At 37.4% G+C, this 15,395-nt stretch overlaps 1 protein-coding gene across 1 annotated transcript; it reads left to right on the top strand.

Annotated features, from left to right (window-relative positions):
• The first annotated feature begins 795 nt into the window (after positions 1-795).
• LOC121374476 lies at positions 796-2,425 on the top strand. The gene is made up of 3 exons (XM_041501574.1): positions 796-1,009; positions 1,250-1,443; positions 1,898-2,425. Exons 1-3 carry the CDS (start codon positions 796-798, stop codon positions 2,423-2,425), a joined length of 936 nt encoding a protein of 311 aa, XP_041357508.1.
• Positions 2,426-15,395: the final 12,970 nt, after the last annotated feature.

Below are 15,395 nucleotides of genomic sequence, written 5' to 3'. Positions count from 1 at the left end.
TCTGACCGAATGTTTCGTGTTTTTAATGTTTTTTAAAACATAAATCATTTACCGATTTATATTGTTGTGCAATGTCGGTGTCATTGTTACATTTAAAAGCAATGTTCTATTTCACGTCTCAGTTATGTTCAATGGGATTTGTATTACTATGTTATTTTTCATTCATGAGTTCCTAGCGTACTTTGAAACAATGTTAAAAATAGGTTAGACGCGCACATCGTTTAACTATAGGATACACCACGGGTAAGATCAAAGGTACCGACTCCAAAGCGTGATACAATAAATACAATTTCACACCCACGAACACTCCTGTCCACTTTGATGTTAGATATACAATGTAGTAATTAGAAAATATCAAGGATAATGACTGATACAATGTAACTAAACTTATTTAATATTTTCCTATATAAGGAAGGTAAAATTTTGTTCACAATACATCACTCATTCTTATGTAATTTTGCCAACGTTTGCTGCTGCTGTATGTGAAGCTAATTATCTTACGCAATATGAACTCCACTGCTGCTCGGGTTTTGATCAACTATCTTGCTTCGTCCTACTATCCAGAAGACTATACCAAGAGTCAAAAGCGACGTCTGCGAGAAAAGGCAAAGGTGTTTACACTTGAAGACCGTACGCTGTACCACATAGGACACAATGGAAAGCGTCAGAAGGTTGTTATCGGAGAAGAAGAAAAAATTACCTTAATGCAATCCCTTCAGTCACCTTATAGGAGGGTGTCACTTTGGCCAAAACGCGACCATCAAGAAATTATCTGACCGGTTCTGGTGGAAAACGATGACGGCAGATATCAAAACATTTTGTCAACAGTGCCAAAGATGTCAGAGATCGAATGCAAGTAATAAGCCGCAGGTTGCCACCCTTCACCCTGTTCCTGTGAAAGGACTGTTTCACAGGTGGGGGATTGATCTTGTAGGACCCTTGAAGGAGACCTCCGACGGAAAGCTTTACGTCATCGTCGCAACAGAGTATCTTGACAAGATGGGTCGAGGTAGGAGCATTAGAAAACAAATCTGCCGAGAGTATCCATGCCTTTCTATTGAGTTTGGTATACAGATACGGCTCAACCGAGGTATTGCTGCACGATCAAGGACTGGAGTTTTGCAATAAACTAGTGCGAGAGTTGTGCGATATCATGGACATGGACCAAACAATGACATCGGCATATCATCCTCAGACAAATGGTCTAACAGAACGATTTAATCAAACCATGGTTACTCAACTTATGAAGCTGGTAAACCCGTCGACCTAGAATACCAGGTAGACGATGCAACATGTGATGTGGACATGGATGATGTCGACACCAGAATGAAGCAGCTGGCAGACCTGACCAAGCATCGTGACACCGCCCAGGACAACATATCAGATGCCCAGAAGAAACAAAAGAAACGATACGACATTAAGCACAGAGGATCCATATTTGAGGTAATTAATTTACAAGCATTGACAATGCGTAGACAAGCATTGTGCTGTAATACGTAAACTATACAATTAAAAAAAAAAACCGAAACATTTCTTAAAAATATTTTTTTTTTTTTTTAAATATTCCTTGGTAAAAAAAAGAGCATTATATTATCAAAACGTATATTAACCGATACATTTTGTATTGAGTTGTATTAGTTTAAAAATTATTTTTGGTATACATGCATATGATAAAATATATTATGGGTCAGTGAATTTTCAGTCTGAGCCAGTGCATTTTTAAAATCACTGACTTAATATGTTGTTTCAGTGCTACCAAAAGGCATAAGCTGGTAGCCCGGGTGGCTACCTGTAAAAAGTTAAGTTCAAGGCCTGTAGGCTTTCTCAGGGTTCAACCGAAATGATCAATGTTTGCAATGACTACATCTTACTAAATTTAATACATTTTAATTACCAGATTGGCGATCACGTGGCGATAGTCAACCGTCGACGAGATACCAGGAAGGGAGACAAACTCGCACCACGATTCAAGGGGCCATATACAGTGACGCAAACTTTAGGGAAAGGACTCTACGTATTGAAGAAGGGTGATGCCGTGCTGAAAACCAAATACAATGCCGTGAATCTTAAGAGGTGGAACAAACCTGAAAGTGCAACAAAATCTGTCAGGACAGAAGAGCTGCCACAAAGGTCGTCGAAATGGGTACCAAAATTTAAACTGAACGAGAGTGATCGATGCGACATTCTCAACGGTGCATGGTTGAGCGACAGAGTGATTGATGCTTGCCATATGCTCATCACAGAGTCTACTGGTATTCAAAATCAGTCTACACTACTGAAGCAGACGGCATTCAAGCCAATGGATACCACTGTGCAAATCTTACATGACCATGATCACTGGGTGACTGTTTCTGGGAGTAAGGATGGAATTCAATTCGCTGACAGCATTCCATCTCATCCCATTACTGACAACATAAAACGGTAAATGAAAGAAATTTTCAAGAATCGTTTGAACACAGATGGGTCACTTACAGTGACAGTTCTAGATGTTCAGCCTCAGCCGAATGGGAATGATTGTGGGGTCTTTGCAATAGCCATTGCCTTCCAATTGGCCCAGGATATGTCTCCCTCAGTGAAATATAACATTGCCAATATGCGCAATCATAGCTTAAAATGTATTGAAGACAGGAAGATGCGAGCATTCGATTATATGTCACTGAGAAAAAAATCGATGGATAAAATCGTGTGCATCTAAGAAGAAAAAAAAGACTCGTGTTTATATGATAGGACTTCATAACTTCGTATTTTCGTTCTCTTTATTTACTATATTTTATGCAAGTATTGCATTTTGGTTCCCTGATGGATACTTAATTTGAAATAAAATGTTTATGGTTTGATTTGAATATAATGTCATTTGTTGTTATACGATACCAAGAGCTGAGAAAGTATGGAATTATTTGTTCCCACTATATATCCTCTATCCACTCCACCCCACCCCACCCCCACACACCCACTGTAATAAAATTAGCACGGATGTGAGATTCTATTTATCACATAGTTATTTATTATATAGACTAACCGGAGAGCTAAATACATTATCATAGTAGACCAATATATTACTGGTGGAGTAAAACAAACTTTCTCTACTATGCAAATTATAATAGTGCACTAGCAGGAGAATGAAACAAGAGAAGCTCACCCTGTGTGTGTATATACATCATCATATTAGATAAGTACACTGCCAGGATAGCCCAAAACTCTCCTAAATATACGCCACTACATCAGTAGAATCACTTGTATAATGGATAATAAAGTGACCCCTATAATTATATAATTCAGTTTACAAGAGAAGTCGTCACTACAAGCGAAACCTATTATCTGAGTTTTATATATTTGACGGAGAGTATGTTTTTATTCAAATCATATCCATGGATTAATGTCTTTCTGAAATGTTTTAAAATGCATGACGTATGAATACCTTATGGAGGAAATCGGGGCACTGCATTCACAAATGAAATAAAGAAATAAAATATCGTCTAATACTATAGTAGAAATTAATTATAATCATAGACCGTGTAAACTAAAGGTAAAATAGAGGGTATTCTTCTAATGTAATGTTGTATAATTAGAGAGTAATTTCGCTTGAGAACTGTTTCCAAAAAGTGTAATATATACACAGAACTTCACATACTTTTTTTTCGTTCCTATTTTTTATTGTGCGCAAGAATTTATACGCGGTAGCGGTCGAGTGCTATATATTCTTGCGCACAATAAACAAGTGCAATAAATAGGAACGAAAAAAAACGTATGTGAAGTTCTGTATTTATTACATACCTTCTTTAGTTTATTTATTTATTTATTTTAAAATTAATAAAATAATAAAATAATAATAAACATTCAAGGGAGCTAACTCTCAAACAATAATATGGGGGATTCCCCCAAAAATAGTTCAGGCTTTTATTGGACATATGTTCAATAAAAGATTTTTTAATTGCACGGATCGGAATGGTCTTTATTACTATACTAAGATTGAATGGATATGTAATAAATAAGGATATTTCTCTCTTTTTTCGATGACTATTAAAGACAGCACATAATTTGTATGCGTATGGACTATGGTAGAAATAGATCATCGTCCTATATATAACACATTATATAGTAAGGGGGGAGGGGGGGCGAAAATATTTGGAGGGGGGCGAGAAATAAATCCTCCGGCCGGCGATTCTATTTCGAAATAAATTCGCCGGGGGCGATTTTATTTCGAAATAGAATCGCCGGCCGGCGATTTTCTAGGGGGGCGAATATATTTCGCGACACCTGACCAAATTAGCTATACTCTACTCAAGCACATGCCTGATGTTGCCCTACGGGTGGTGTTATCGCTCTTTAACAGAATCTGGAGGGAGGGTCAAATGCCCACTGCATGGAAATATGCAGAGTGCTTTAGCCTCCCTAAAGCGGATAAAGATCACTCTCTCCCGGGGAGTTATCGACCGATAACACTAACATCACACATGTGTAAAACCTTAGAAACAATAATATAATAAAAGACTCAGTAACTATCTGTTAGAAAATAAACTTATCACTAATGTGCAGAGTGGATTCAGATCCCAACACTCTACAATAGATCAGATAGTAAGATTACAAAATAGTATTAATAATGCCTTCCGCAAATCAGATAAAGTACTAGCAATATTTATAGATATAGAAAAAGCATTCGATATGGTATGGCAGGAAGGCCTACTCAAAAAACTAGAAACCAAAGGTATAAAAGGAAACATGTTTAATTTTATTAATAACTTTATTCACAATAGATCTATTTCAGTCCGGGTAAATGGGCACTTCTTTGATAAAACTGAAATCTTCAATGGTATCCCGCAAGGTTCGGTCATCTCACCAACCTTATTTAATATTTTTATAAATGATATAACCAACGCACTTAATGCCAAAAAAAAAAAAATCACTTAAACCACTTAACACGGCTCTCTTTGCTGATGACTGCGCCATCTGGCGCACAGGCAGGTCAATCCCGGCACTGTTTAACCAAAAGCAGCAACAGATGGACAAAATAAATAAATGGGCCTTGGACTGGGGTATTAAACTATCAGAAACTAAAACAGTCTGTATGCTTTTCAATAAAGTTACCACCCAACTAGAAAACTATCAATTAACCTCAAATAATAAAGTAATTCCGAGAGTTAAAGTATTTAAATTTCTAGGAGTCACCTTTGACTCCAAACTCACGTTTAAAGAACATATCAATGGAATAATCAATAGCTCAAAAAATACTCTTAATCTTCTAAGAGCCATCTCAGGTACTATCTGGGGGGCACAAACTGAAGCAATGCTCATGGTCAATAAAGCATGCATACTGTCAAGGATAGACTACGGAGCTCAGGCATACAGTTGTGCCTCACCAAAGTTACTTCAAAAACTAGATATCATTCAAAATAAAGCGTTAAGAATAATAGCTAAAGTCCCTTCCAATACCAGCGGCCAGAGTCTAGAAGTAGAATTTAACATCATACCGCTGGAATACAGAAGGAAATTACAACATCTTAAATATCATCTTAAAATCCACTCACTTATATTAGATCACCCTATTCAAGAACTTACCCCAGTAACAACTAAACCAGGAATGATAAGCAAAGGCAATACAAATTTAAATGATTCATTCGCCACTACGGCCAATAAAATAGAAATAGAAACTGGCATAGATAATACGCTGTTGGCAATGTACCACATTAACCAACCTATAGACTGCCATACGCCATATTTAATTAAAAAGGCAACCGATGCCACGCCGTTCCCACCTTTAAAAAAAATCATATTCGAAGCCGCAGCTAATGAAAATTATCCGGAGCATGTCCATATCTATACGGATGGCTAAAAAACCCCAGATAATGGTAGGGTTGGCTTCGCTGTAGCAGAAGAAAAAGTATCTAAAACCGCTAAAATTGTCAGATATTCCCGGCTGTCAGATAACCTATCAGTATACACAGCAGAACTGACAGCCATTTATGAAGCCATCAACTGGATTATATTTAAAAAATACTCTAAAAGTGTTATCTTCTCAGACAGTCTCAGCTCAATTCAATCTCTACAAAATAATAAGTCTACTAGACCAGACATCCTGGCAGCAATCTATGATAAACGTAAAATAACTAACCAATTACACTTAGAAGTAACACTAGAATGGGTCCCAGCCCATGTAGGCATCATCGGCAATGAAGTAGCAGACTATGAAGCCAATACAGCATTTCATTCAGAACTGATATCAAGCATATACCACTAGGAATTTCAGAACTTATGTCAAAAGCAAGGAAACATTACATTAATCTTTGGCAGTCAGGCTGGGACCAAACCAAATCCGTTTGGCACTACAATATAAAACCAGTAGTTAATTCCATCAGGCCTAAACACTCTAATACCTACATAGATAAAATAATTACTAAAATCCGACTAGGCAGATCAATTCAACTTAATAGCTGCTCTTTACAAATAGAAATCCTAATTGTGTATGCGGTTCCCGGGAAGATATGAAACATTATCTCCTGGATTGCACACTGCACACCAATCAAAGGAAAATAATGTTAGACTCAATATTCGAAGCCAACCAAAATATAACAATTACGCCTAACATGATACTCAACCCAGATAAATTACATAAACATAAAGCCTTTAAGGCAGTCTACCAATATGTTCAAGCTACCAAACCAAAACTATAATACATAACAGTGCTATTAATATTTTCAAAACCACCCACTTGTACGCCGCTAAGAAAGAACTGCGACCAATTCGAACTCTACTCGATGCTTTCCAACCTAGGGGCCAAAGGTGAACAAGTAAAGATAAGACCCACTATAGTGCTAATAAATCATTTATAGGGATTACTCAAAACCACCCACTTGTAAGCCCCTTCATAAGAGCTTCAACCACTATTGAACTCGGACCCGATGCACTCTAGTGAAAGTGGCCGAAGGTGGGTCGGTAGCGAATATTCTAAAAACTAACATTGATTTTTGTATGAATATATGTATCTTGTGAATGTTAGACCCGAGCCGTGATTACCATCATAGACTAGGTAGAAATAGAAAGATAATTAAAGGGAGAGTAAAGAGAAAGATTGGAGTTAAAATAACAAATTGCAATTGGTATTCACTTTCAGGTGAATTGATGGCCCTTAAAAGGGCCGGTTTATATACAACACTATTGTCGCCTAATAGTGTTGCGAATGCGGAAGAAGTACTTCCGCATTCCATGAGGTCCACCGGCCTCGGTGGCGTCGTGGCAGGCCGTCGGTTTACAGGCTGGTAGGTACTGGGTTCGGATCCCAGTCGAGGCATGGGATTTTTAATCCAGATACCGACTCCAAACCCTGAGTGAGTGCTCCGCAAGGCTCAATGGGTAGGTGTAAACCACTTGCACCGACCAGTGATCCATAAGTGGTTCAACAAAGGCCATGGTTTGTGCTGTCCTGCCTGTGGGAAGCACAAATAAAAGATCCCTTGCTGCCTGTCGTAAAAAGAGTAGCCTATGTGGCGACAGCGGGTTTCCTCTGAAAATAGTGTCAGAATGACCATATGTTTGACGTCCAATAGCCGATGATAAGATAAAAAATCACTGTGCTCTAGTGACGTCGTTAAATAAAACAAACTTTACTTTTTTTCCACGAGGTCCAAAATGAACCCCATCCGGCAGGTAATCATCTGGATAGTGCATCAAGAGGGGCACTACGTCTCGCTTGACTAATTTCCGCAGCCGGCGATTCACCGCATTCCGTATAGTGTTAAAATGCGCCATAGTCATAAGGGGATTTCTTGAATACGCCCCGCTTACATAGCTCCAGGAAGCATACCCGGCCTGCCCCATTTGCTAAAAACCACTCTCTCAATGATACCAGCTGTAGCACCACGCTCTTCGGGTCGGTTTCAGGTATCAAGTCGTTGCCTCCCAAATGGATTATCACTAAATCCGGCTTATAGCCAAGGGCCTCTGTTAGCAAATCCTCTGGTATGCGGTCTGACCGCATACCACCCCGTCCATAAAAACGGCATTCCGCATCTACTTTCAAATCGCCACCGGTTTGTTGCTCCAATCTCCTTACATAACTACTGCCAAAAATAGCAACTCGAACCATGATTAATTCATTAATGAGTTATGCGAACATAGCTATCTTTATACCCAACTGCTTTTTTAACCAATATACTACACTATAAGGGACAACCCCTTCAAATTAGATAGATAAGTTAGAATAACTCCCCCTCTGGCCTTGTATTTCATTATAATCCAAGGCTAGGGGGGGGGGGGGGGGTGGTGGCTCTGAAAAGACGTTGGTTGCATTACACTCGATTAGGATGCTAGGACAATAGGAACAACCTAAACACCATAATAGGGAACACATACAAACCAACATGCTCTGCAACAGTACACAGGGTGCATTGCCTAATCATAACAATGCACCCGCACCCAGTTAATGGCCCAGCACGTACTCTAATAAGGAGCTAAACAAAATATTATCAGCTCCGAGTACAAAAAATTGCACTGATTTGGAGATGGAGGAATAACAACGGCTGCAAGACCGACACAACGATCTGGACCCCCTGAAACGGCCGCCTACCTACCGGTGTTACCACATTGCACGAGTCTAATTAACGAGCTACTCTCGATATACTAAAGTCAAAACTTATACTAGCTCTACTACCCTTTACAGTTTAGACTGACCATTCAAAATTCGCGCCAAAATTCCTTCAAATCAAAACTGCGCACCTTTTCTCTTTGGCATATTAACTGCTCCATTCAAAATTCCATAGCACCACCACCCATCCCCGCCTGCTACCGATCCCGGTCGGACTGCTGGTGCTCCCTTGCACCTGCCAGTGCAGTCGGTCCCTCTTCCCCCCCCCCCCCCCCCCCCCCCCTTTCGTCTTGGACGACCCCCCCCCCCCCCACCCCCATGCTCCTCAACTTTCCCCCCCCAGCCCCCCCCAACTTTCTGTCTTGGACGACAGAGCTTGCTCCTCAAACACTTGCGCCCAAGACAGGCGTGCGCTACAACAGCTTGCTCTGAATGTGCACGTTAAACCCTATGACATGACATGACATTATCTACCACCTACAGGTAAGGTGTGAGTTAAATGACCTAACAACTGACCTAACAATGTGGTACATGCTATTTGGCTAATGGCAGGGCTTTAGACTGAACCAAAGCTGCACATGTACTATATATGCTGGGGTAGATTTTGCAAAAATGATGTGAGGTAAGTCTGGGATCAATCCCTGTCGGTGGACCCATTGGGCTATTTCTCGTTCCAGCCAGTGCTCCACAACTGGTGTAACAAAGGCTGTGGTATGTACTATCCTGTCTGTGGGATGGTGCATATAAAAGATCCCTTCCTGTCTGAAGCCATATAGCCAGAAATAAAAATGTGTTGAGTGCATCGTTAAATAAAACATTTCCTTCCTTCCTTTATTTTTGTAAAAATATACCGGGTATGTGAATAACCTTACTGTATGTTTCCTATCCGTGCTAGGAATAGAAAATGAGACACTTAAGAATTTAATAGGCTGTATTTTAGAGTACCATAACCACCAACAGTACAAGATCATCCACTGAGGGTACTTTTTCCTTAATATGGTATATTAATTTATGTATTTGTTAGCTATTGTATATTTCAGGTAAGTAAACACTTTATGTAGACACTAATAATTAAATATGTATATTCATTATCTAACTAATAAGGGTAGATTTTCAAATTATAACAAGTAATTATTTTTTTCTATTTTTATTATTACTATTTTTTTATATTTGTGAATAAACATACTTTATGTTTACTATCAGTACTAGAGATAGTTCTAGGAAAATGAGACACTTACGATTTCAATAGGGTGGATTTTATGGTACCAAACTACCAAGGGTACTAGATCATTTACCAAAGGTACTTTTCCAAAAATATGGTATATTAGTTTACTTATTTGTTAGCTAATATATATTTCAGCTAAGTAAACACCTTCTTATATAAACACTAATAATTAAATATGTATATGATGGATTAATCCATTATCTAAATGATCAGGGTAGGTTTCCAAATTATAAGAAATTATTATTATTATTATTATTTTTATTATTATTATTATTATTTTTTTAAATATATGTGAATAACCTTACTGTATGTTTACTATCAGTGCTAGGGATAGTTTTAGGAAATTGAGACACTAAGATTTCAATAGGGTAGATTTTACAGTACCTAACTACCGACGGTACAATATCATCCACAGAGTGTAGGCCTACTTTTTCCTTAATATGGTATATTAATTTAAGTATTTGTTAGCTATTGATTTCTCATTCCAGCACAACTGGCATATCAAAGGCTGTGGTATGTACTACCCTGTCTGTGGGATGGTACATATAAAAGATCCCTTGCTGCTAATCGAAAAGAGTAGCCCATGAAGTGGCGACAGTGGGTTTCCTCTCTCTCTATATCTGTGTGGTCCTTAACCATATGTCTGATGCCATATAACCGTAAATAAAATGTGTTGAGTGCATTGTTAAATAAAATATTTCCTTTCTTTGTTAGCTATTGTATATTTTATCTAAGTAAACACCTTCTTATGTAGACACTAATAATTAAATATGTATATGGTGGATTAATCCAATATCCAAATGAAATGGCTAGATTTCCAAATTATAAGAAATTACTTTCTTTTTTTTTTTTTTTAATTTAATTAAAAAAAATAAAAATATATATGTGAATAACCTTACAGTATGTTTACTATCAGTGCTAGGGATAGTTCTAGGAAAATGAGACACTTAAGATTTCAATAGGGTGGATTTTATAGTACCTAACTACCGGGGTTACAAGATCATCCACCGAGGATACTTTTCCCAAAATATGGTATATATTAATTTACTTGTTTGTTAGCTAATATATATTTCAGCTAAGTAAACACCTTCTTATATAGACACTAACAACTAAATAAGTATATGATGGATTAATCCATTATCTAAATGATCAGGGTAGATTTCCATATTATAAGAATTTTTTTTTTTTTTTTTATTATTATAATTAAAAAAAAAAAAAAATGTGAATAGCCAAATGCCAATTTGGGTTCAAAGTCTGCACAGTTTGGTGCACATCAATAATCTACTGGGTGCCACCTGGGCACCCTGGAAGAAAAATGGTGGCCAAATCAGGGAAATGGCTATAGCTTGCTTATAATGGCTATAGATAAACAAACATTATTGCATTTACCCTATGGTTGTAGGAGCCAAGGAGGGCAATGGTGCTATCAAAATTCAGATTTAACTAAATGGGCCATGTAATATGGTGGTCCAAATTGAGAAAATTACAATAACTTCCTTATTATTCGGTACTAAAATGTAATTCTTGCATCTAACCCATGGTTTTAGGGGTCATGGAATACGATGAAAGTAGTTCAGTTCTTCTATACAAGTTAATTTTAATTATTTCAAGATGCCAACCAATACAGGCAATGTACCTAAGGAGATGGAACTGTTAAAAATAAAGTGCCACTGTATATTTGAAAAATGATTAACACAGTCATTAAAAAAACTTGTGGGTTTAAGATAATCAATTAATAATAATAAAATAATTTGACAGATATAAAGAAGAAGTTTGTTTTGTTTAACGACACCACTAGAGCACATTGATTAATTAATCATAGGCTACTGGATGTCAAACATTTGGTAATTCTGAATCATATAGTCATCAAAGGAAACCTACATTTTTCTTAATGCAGCAAGGGATATTTTATATGCACTTTCCCACAGACAGGAAAGCACATACCATGGACTTTGACAAGTTGTGGTGCACTGGTTGAAACAAGAAAGAACCCAATCAGTTGAATGGATCGACAGATGTAAAATGCATTGTAACATTATTTTACAGTGACCTTTTCTTGGCCAATAGAATGTAAGATATTTGGTAGTGTTGTGCGTGGTGTAGTATGCATGATGTAATTTTGTTAATTTGCAATGTAATATTATTTTAGGTAGCCTAGTACTTGCTATTTATACCCCGTGTTAAATACCATTATTGTAAAAATAAAAATAAAAAACCAGACCAGCTAAAACTGAATTCCATTGCAAACTGGCAAAACGCTATCATGCTCACTAAACAACACATACAGTACCCGAGAGAAAACAAAAAACCCAATAAAGGGTCACTTTAATATAGTGTTTCATTATTCATTTCAACTTATTTTCGTGCTTATATCCAATTAAGGTTCAAGCACGCTGTCCTGGGCAGACACCTCAGCTATCTGGGCCGTTTGTCTAGGACAGTGGGTTAGTTGTTAGTTGGTTAGTGGTTAGTGAGAGAGAAGAGGGTGTAGTGACCTTACCTTCCATTGAGCCCTTAAGAACTCGCTCTGGGTTGGAGCTGGTACTGGGCTGCGAACCCTGTACCTACCAGCCTGTAGTCTGATGGCTTAACCACTACGCCACCAAGGCTGGTTTTTCATTATTACATGTAGATCATCCTCTTTGAACCAACAAGTCTTTTGTGTGACTGTTACTTTTAACAGTTCCACCTTCCTTGGTTCATTACTTATATTGGTGGCCATCTTGAATAAATTAAAATTAACAGGTATAGAAGAACTACTTTCATTGTGTTCATTGATCCCTAAAACCATGGGTTAAATGCAAGAATTACTTTTCTGTATCAAACAATAAGCAATTTATTGCCATTTTCTCCATTTGAACCACCATATTGGCAACCATCTTGTATTTAGGTGACCCATTTATGAAATCTGAATTATGAAGGAAGGAAATGTTTTATTTAACGACACACTCAACACATTTTATTTACTCTTATATGGCATCAGACATATGGTTAAGGACCACACAGATACTGAGAGAAGAAACCCGCTGTCGCCACTTCATGGGCTACTCTTTTCGATTAGTAGCAAGGGATCTTTTATGTGCACCATCCCACAGACAGAATAGTACATACCACAGCCTTTGTTACACCAGTTGTGGAGCACTGGCGGGAACGAGAAATAGCCCAATGGGTCCACCGACAGGGATCGATCCTAGACAGACTGCGCATCAAGTGAACGCATTACCCGCCCTCATGAATTATGATGACACCAATTATGATGGCACCAGTGTCTTTCCTGGCTCCTAAAACCATGGGGTAGATATAAAAATTGTTCTTTTTTGTTTTCTGATTTGGCCATCATCTTGGCCGCCATCTTGGAGTTTTAAAATTTCTCAAGGATGGCACCCATTGGATTATCGATGTGAACCCCCAACAGTGTCAGAATCCATAGATAACAACTATGTGTCAAATTTTGCACACCCAAGTGGTAATTCTTCGAGACTATGATAAAGACAATGACAATGACCTTTATTCTCAGAAACTGTAGGCTTACAGTGTAGAGAAGAATGAAATATACACACACACACAGACATACATACATATATATATATATATATATATATATATATATATACACATCCATACATGTATGCATGCATACATACATACATACATACATACATACATACATACCGTACATACATACATACAATATATAGATATTCATACATCAATACATACTAGCCAGTGCCAGGTCTGCCCACTGTTTCATGCACGTAAGCGGGATCGACTGCGTAGATTGTAGGCCCCATGCATATGGTTGAGTTAAAGAACTTCCTTTTTATGGAAGCTTCGATAGCTCAGAGCGTATTGTGGTTAGTCTTGCAATTTGCAGGCGATTCAGTGCCACAGGTTCGAGTCCCAGCAACAGCATGGGACAATTTGTGAGGCCAGAAAGGATTTAATTATCCCCTGCGCCAGTGCGTTAATATCTATGTATGTAACAGTCAACCTCGACATACATACAATATATAGATATTCATACATCAATACATACATACATATATATATATATATAGATGCTATGATAGGTACTATATAAAATTAGTGGGCAACAGGTGGAGTGGTGCCATATTTTTCAAAATGGCCGCAAGAAAATTTTGAAATACGTATCTTTGGACATCCAAATCTAATCGACATGTTCTGTTGTTTTAAATGTTTGACTATGGTTTATAAAAATAAGGAATTGCTTATAATAAATATTTAATGTGATTAGATACAATGTAATTGTTATTGGAAACTCAGACAGTATTTACATACTTAAAAGTTGGTATCCTGACATTAAAAGATGCAAACTCAATGTGCTCAGTCAGAATAAAATGTGTTCAGTTATGTTTGTTAATGGTTTGACAATGTAAATTCTAATTTGCTGTCAAAGTGTTGCTTAAACATTTCACTACCTGTAATTCTGGGAGGTTTTTTTATATTATATTTATACCATCTCCTATTAATGAGCCATAAATTTGCAAGTGCATTTGAAGAAATCAGTCAGCTCTCATAGTGAAGCCATTGATGCCTCTGGGTGCCACTCATGTTTCGTTAGCTTTCCCCATTCCCCATTGTTTATAAGTGTCCGCTTGTTTCTGTCAGTTGCGCTATATAAAATACTGAGCTGTCCAACACTACCTTTGTGACAAGATCTTTACCATCACCTAAAATTCCAGTCTCCTTACAGAAAATTCCATTAATTCTGCCTGCACACCTGCTGACTTGTTAGTGGTATGGTCCACACTGCTTGCCACTCATTTAAGACTTTTGATTTCAGAACCTGCAGCCTGTCTTTATAACAGAACAGGATGACCACTATTATTGCAAGATTTGTCATTTTGATGTATGATCGCACAAGTACCTATAGTGACAATAGCCGATGATTAATGTTATTATAGGTGTTAAAACTGTATTGATATATTTTATATTTTATGAGATATTGAGTAAAATAGCTTGTGGATGGTGGCCATCTTGGATTTCAAGATGACAGCCATATATTCGATGTCACCATTGGATTCTTAGACCCCTGAAATGTCAGTCTAGGTGTTAAATCTGTATTGATATCTTTACTACTAAATGAGATATTGAGCAAAATAGCAATCTAATTAAAATTAGCTCCACTATTACATGTGGATCTAACAGCAGCCCGTTGGAGCTCATGTCCAGTTGACCTTTCATTCACCAATCAAAACCTTACTTGCAAAATCATGCCAGTGATTTGAAAAGAATTTGAAAACATTCGGGATTATGCCGAGGGTATACGAAATGATTCGGGTGAATTACGAAGTATGCCGAAAACTAATTTCAATATAAAATTTTATATAAAATTTGTTTCAAGACAAAAAAAAAAACCTGTGATGGTATAGCCATAAAATCTGTTTATACTAGTATACAATCCAGAGTTTATTACTGCACTTTCCCCCCTGTTTTTTCAGTGTTGAAATAGACCAACAAGGTTGCCTATTGCATAAATAGTCTCGCCCGATATTTTTAGAATTTGTATGCTCCCGAATAACGCTATAAAAGGCGAAGTGTAATTGGTCGATATTTAAATTGTTATTTATA

This window comes from Gigantopelta aegis, chromosome 6, assembly GCF_016097555.1.
Source record: "Gigantopelta aegis isolate Gae_Host chromosome 6, Gae_host_genome, whole genome shotgun sequence".
Lineage (NCBI taxonomy): Eukaryota > Metazoa > Mollusca > Gastropoda > Neomphalida > Peltospiridae > Gigantopelta > Gigantopelta aegis.
This window is presented reverse-complemented; position numbering and strand designations above follow the sequence as displayed.

Bases quoted from the DNA above. Each gene is read 5' to 3' on its own strand.
- LOC121374476 (XM_041501574.1), top strand. From the start codon at position 796: ATGACGGCAGATATCAAAACATTTTGTCAACAGTGCCAAAGATGTCAG. The intron at 1,010-1,249 runs GTAGGAGCATTA...CAACTTATGAAG, and splicing joins TCTTGACAAGATGGGTCGAG to CTGGTAAACCCGTCGACCTA. The intron at 1,444-1,897 runs GTAATTAATTTA...TTTAATTACCAG, and splicing joins ACAGAGGATCCATATTTGAG to ATTGGCGATCACGTGGCGAT.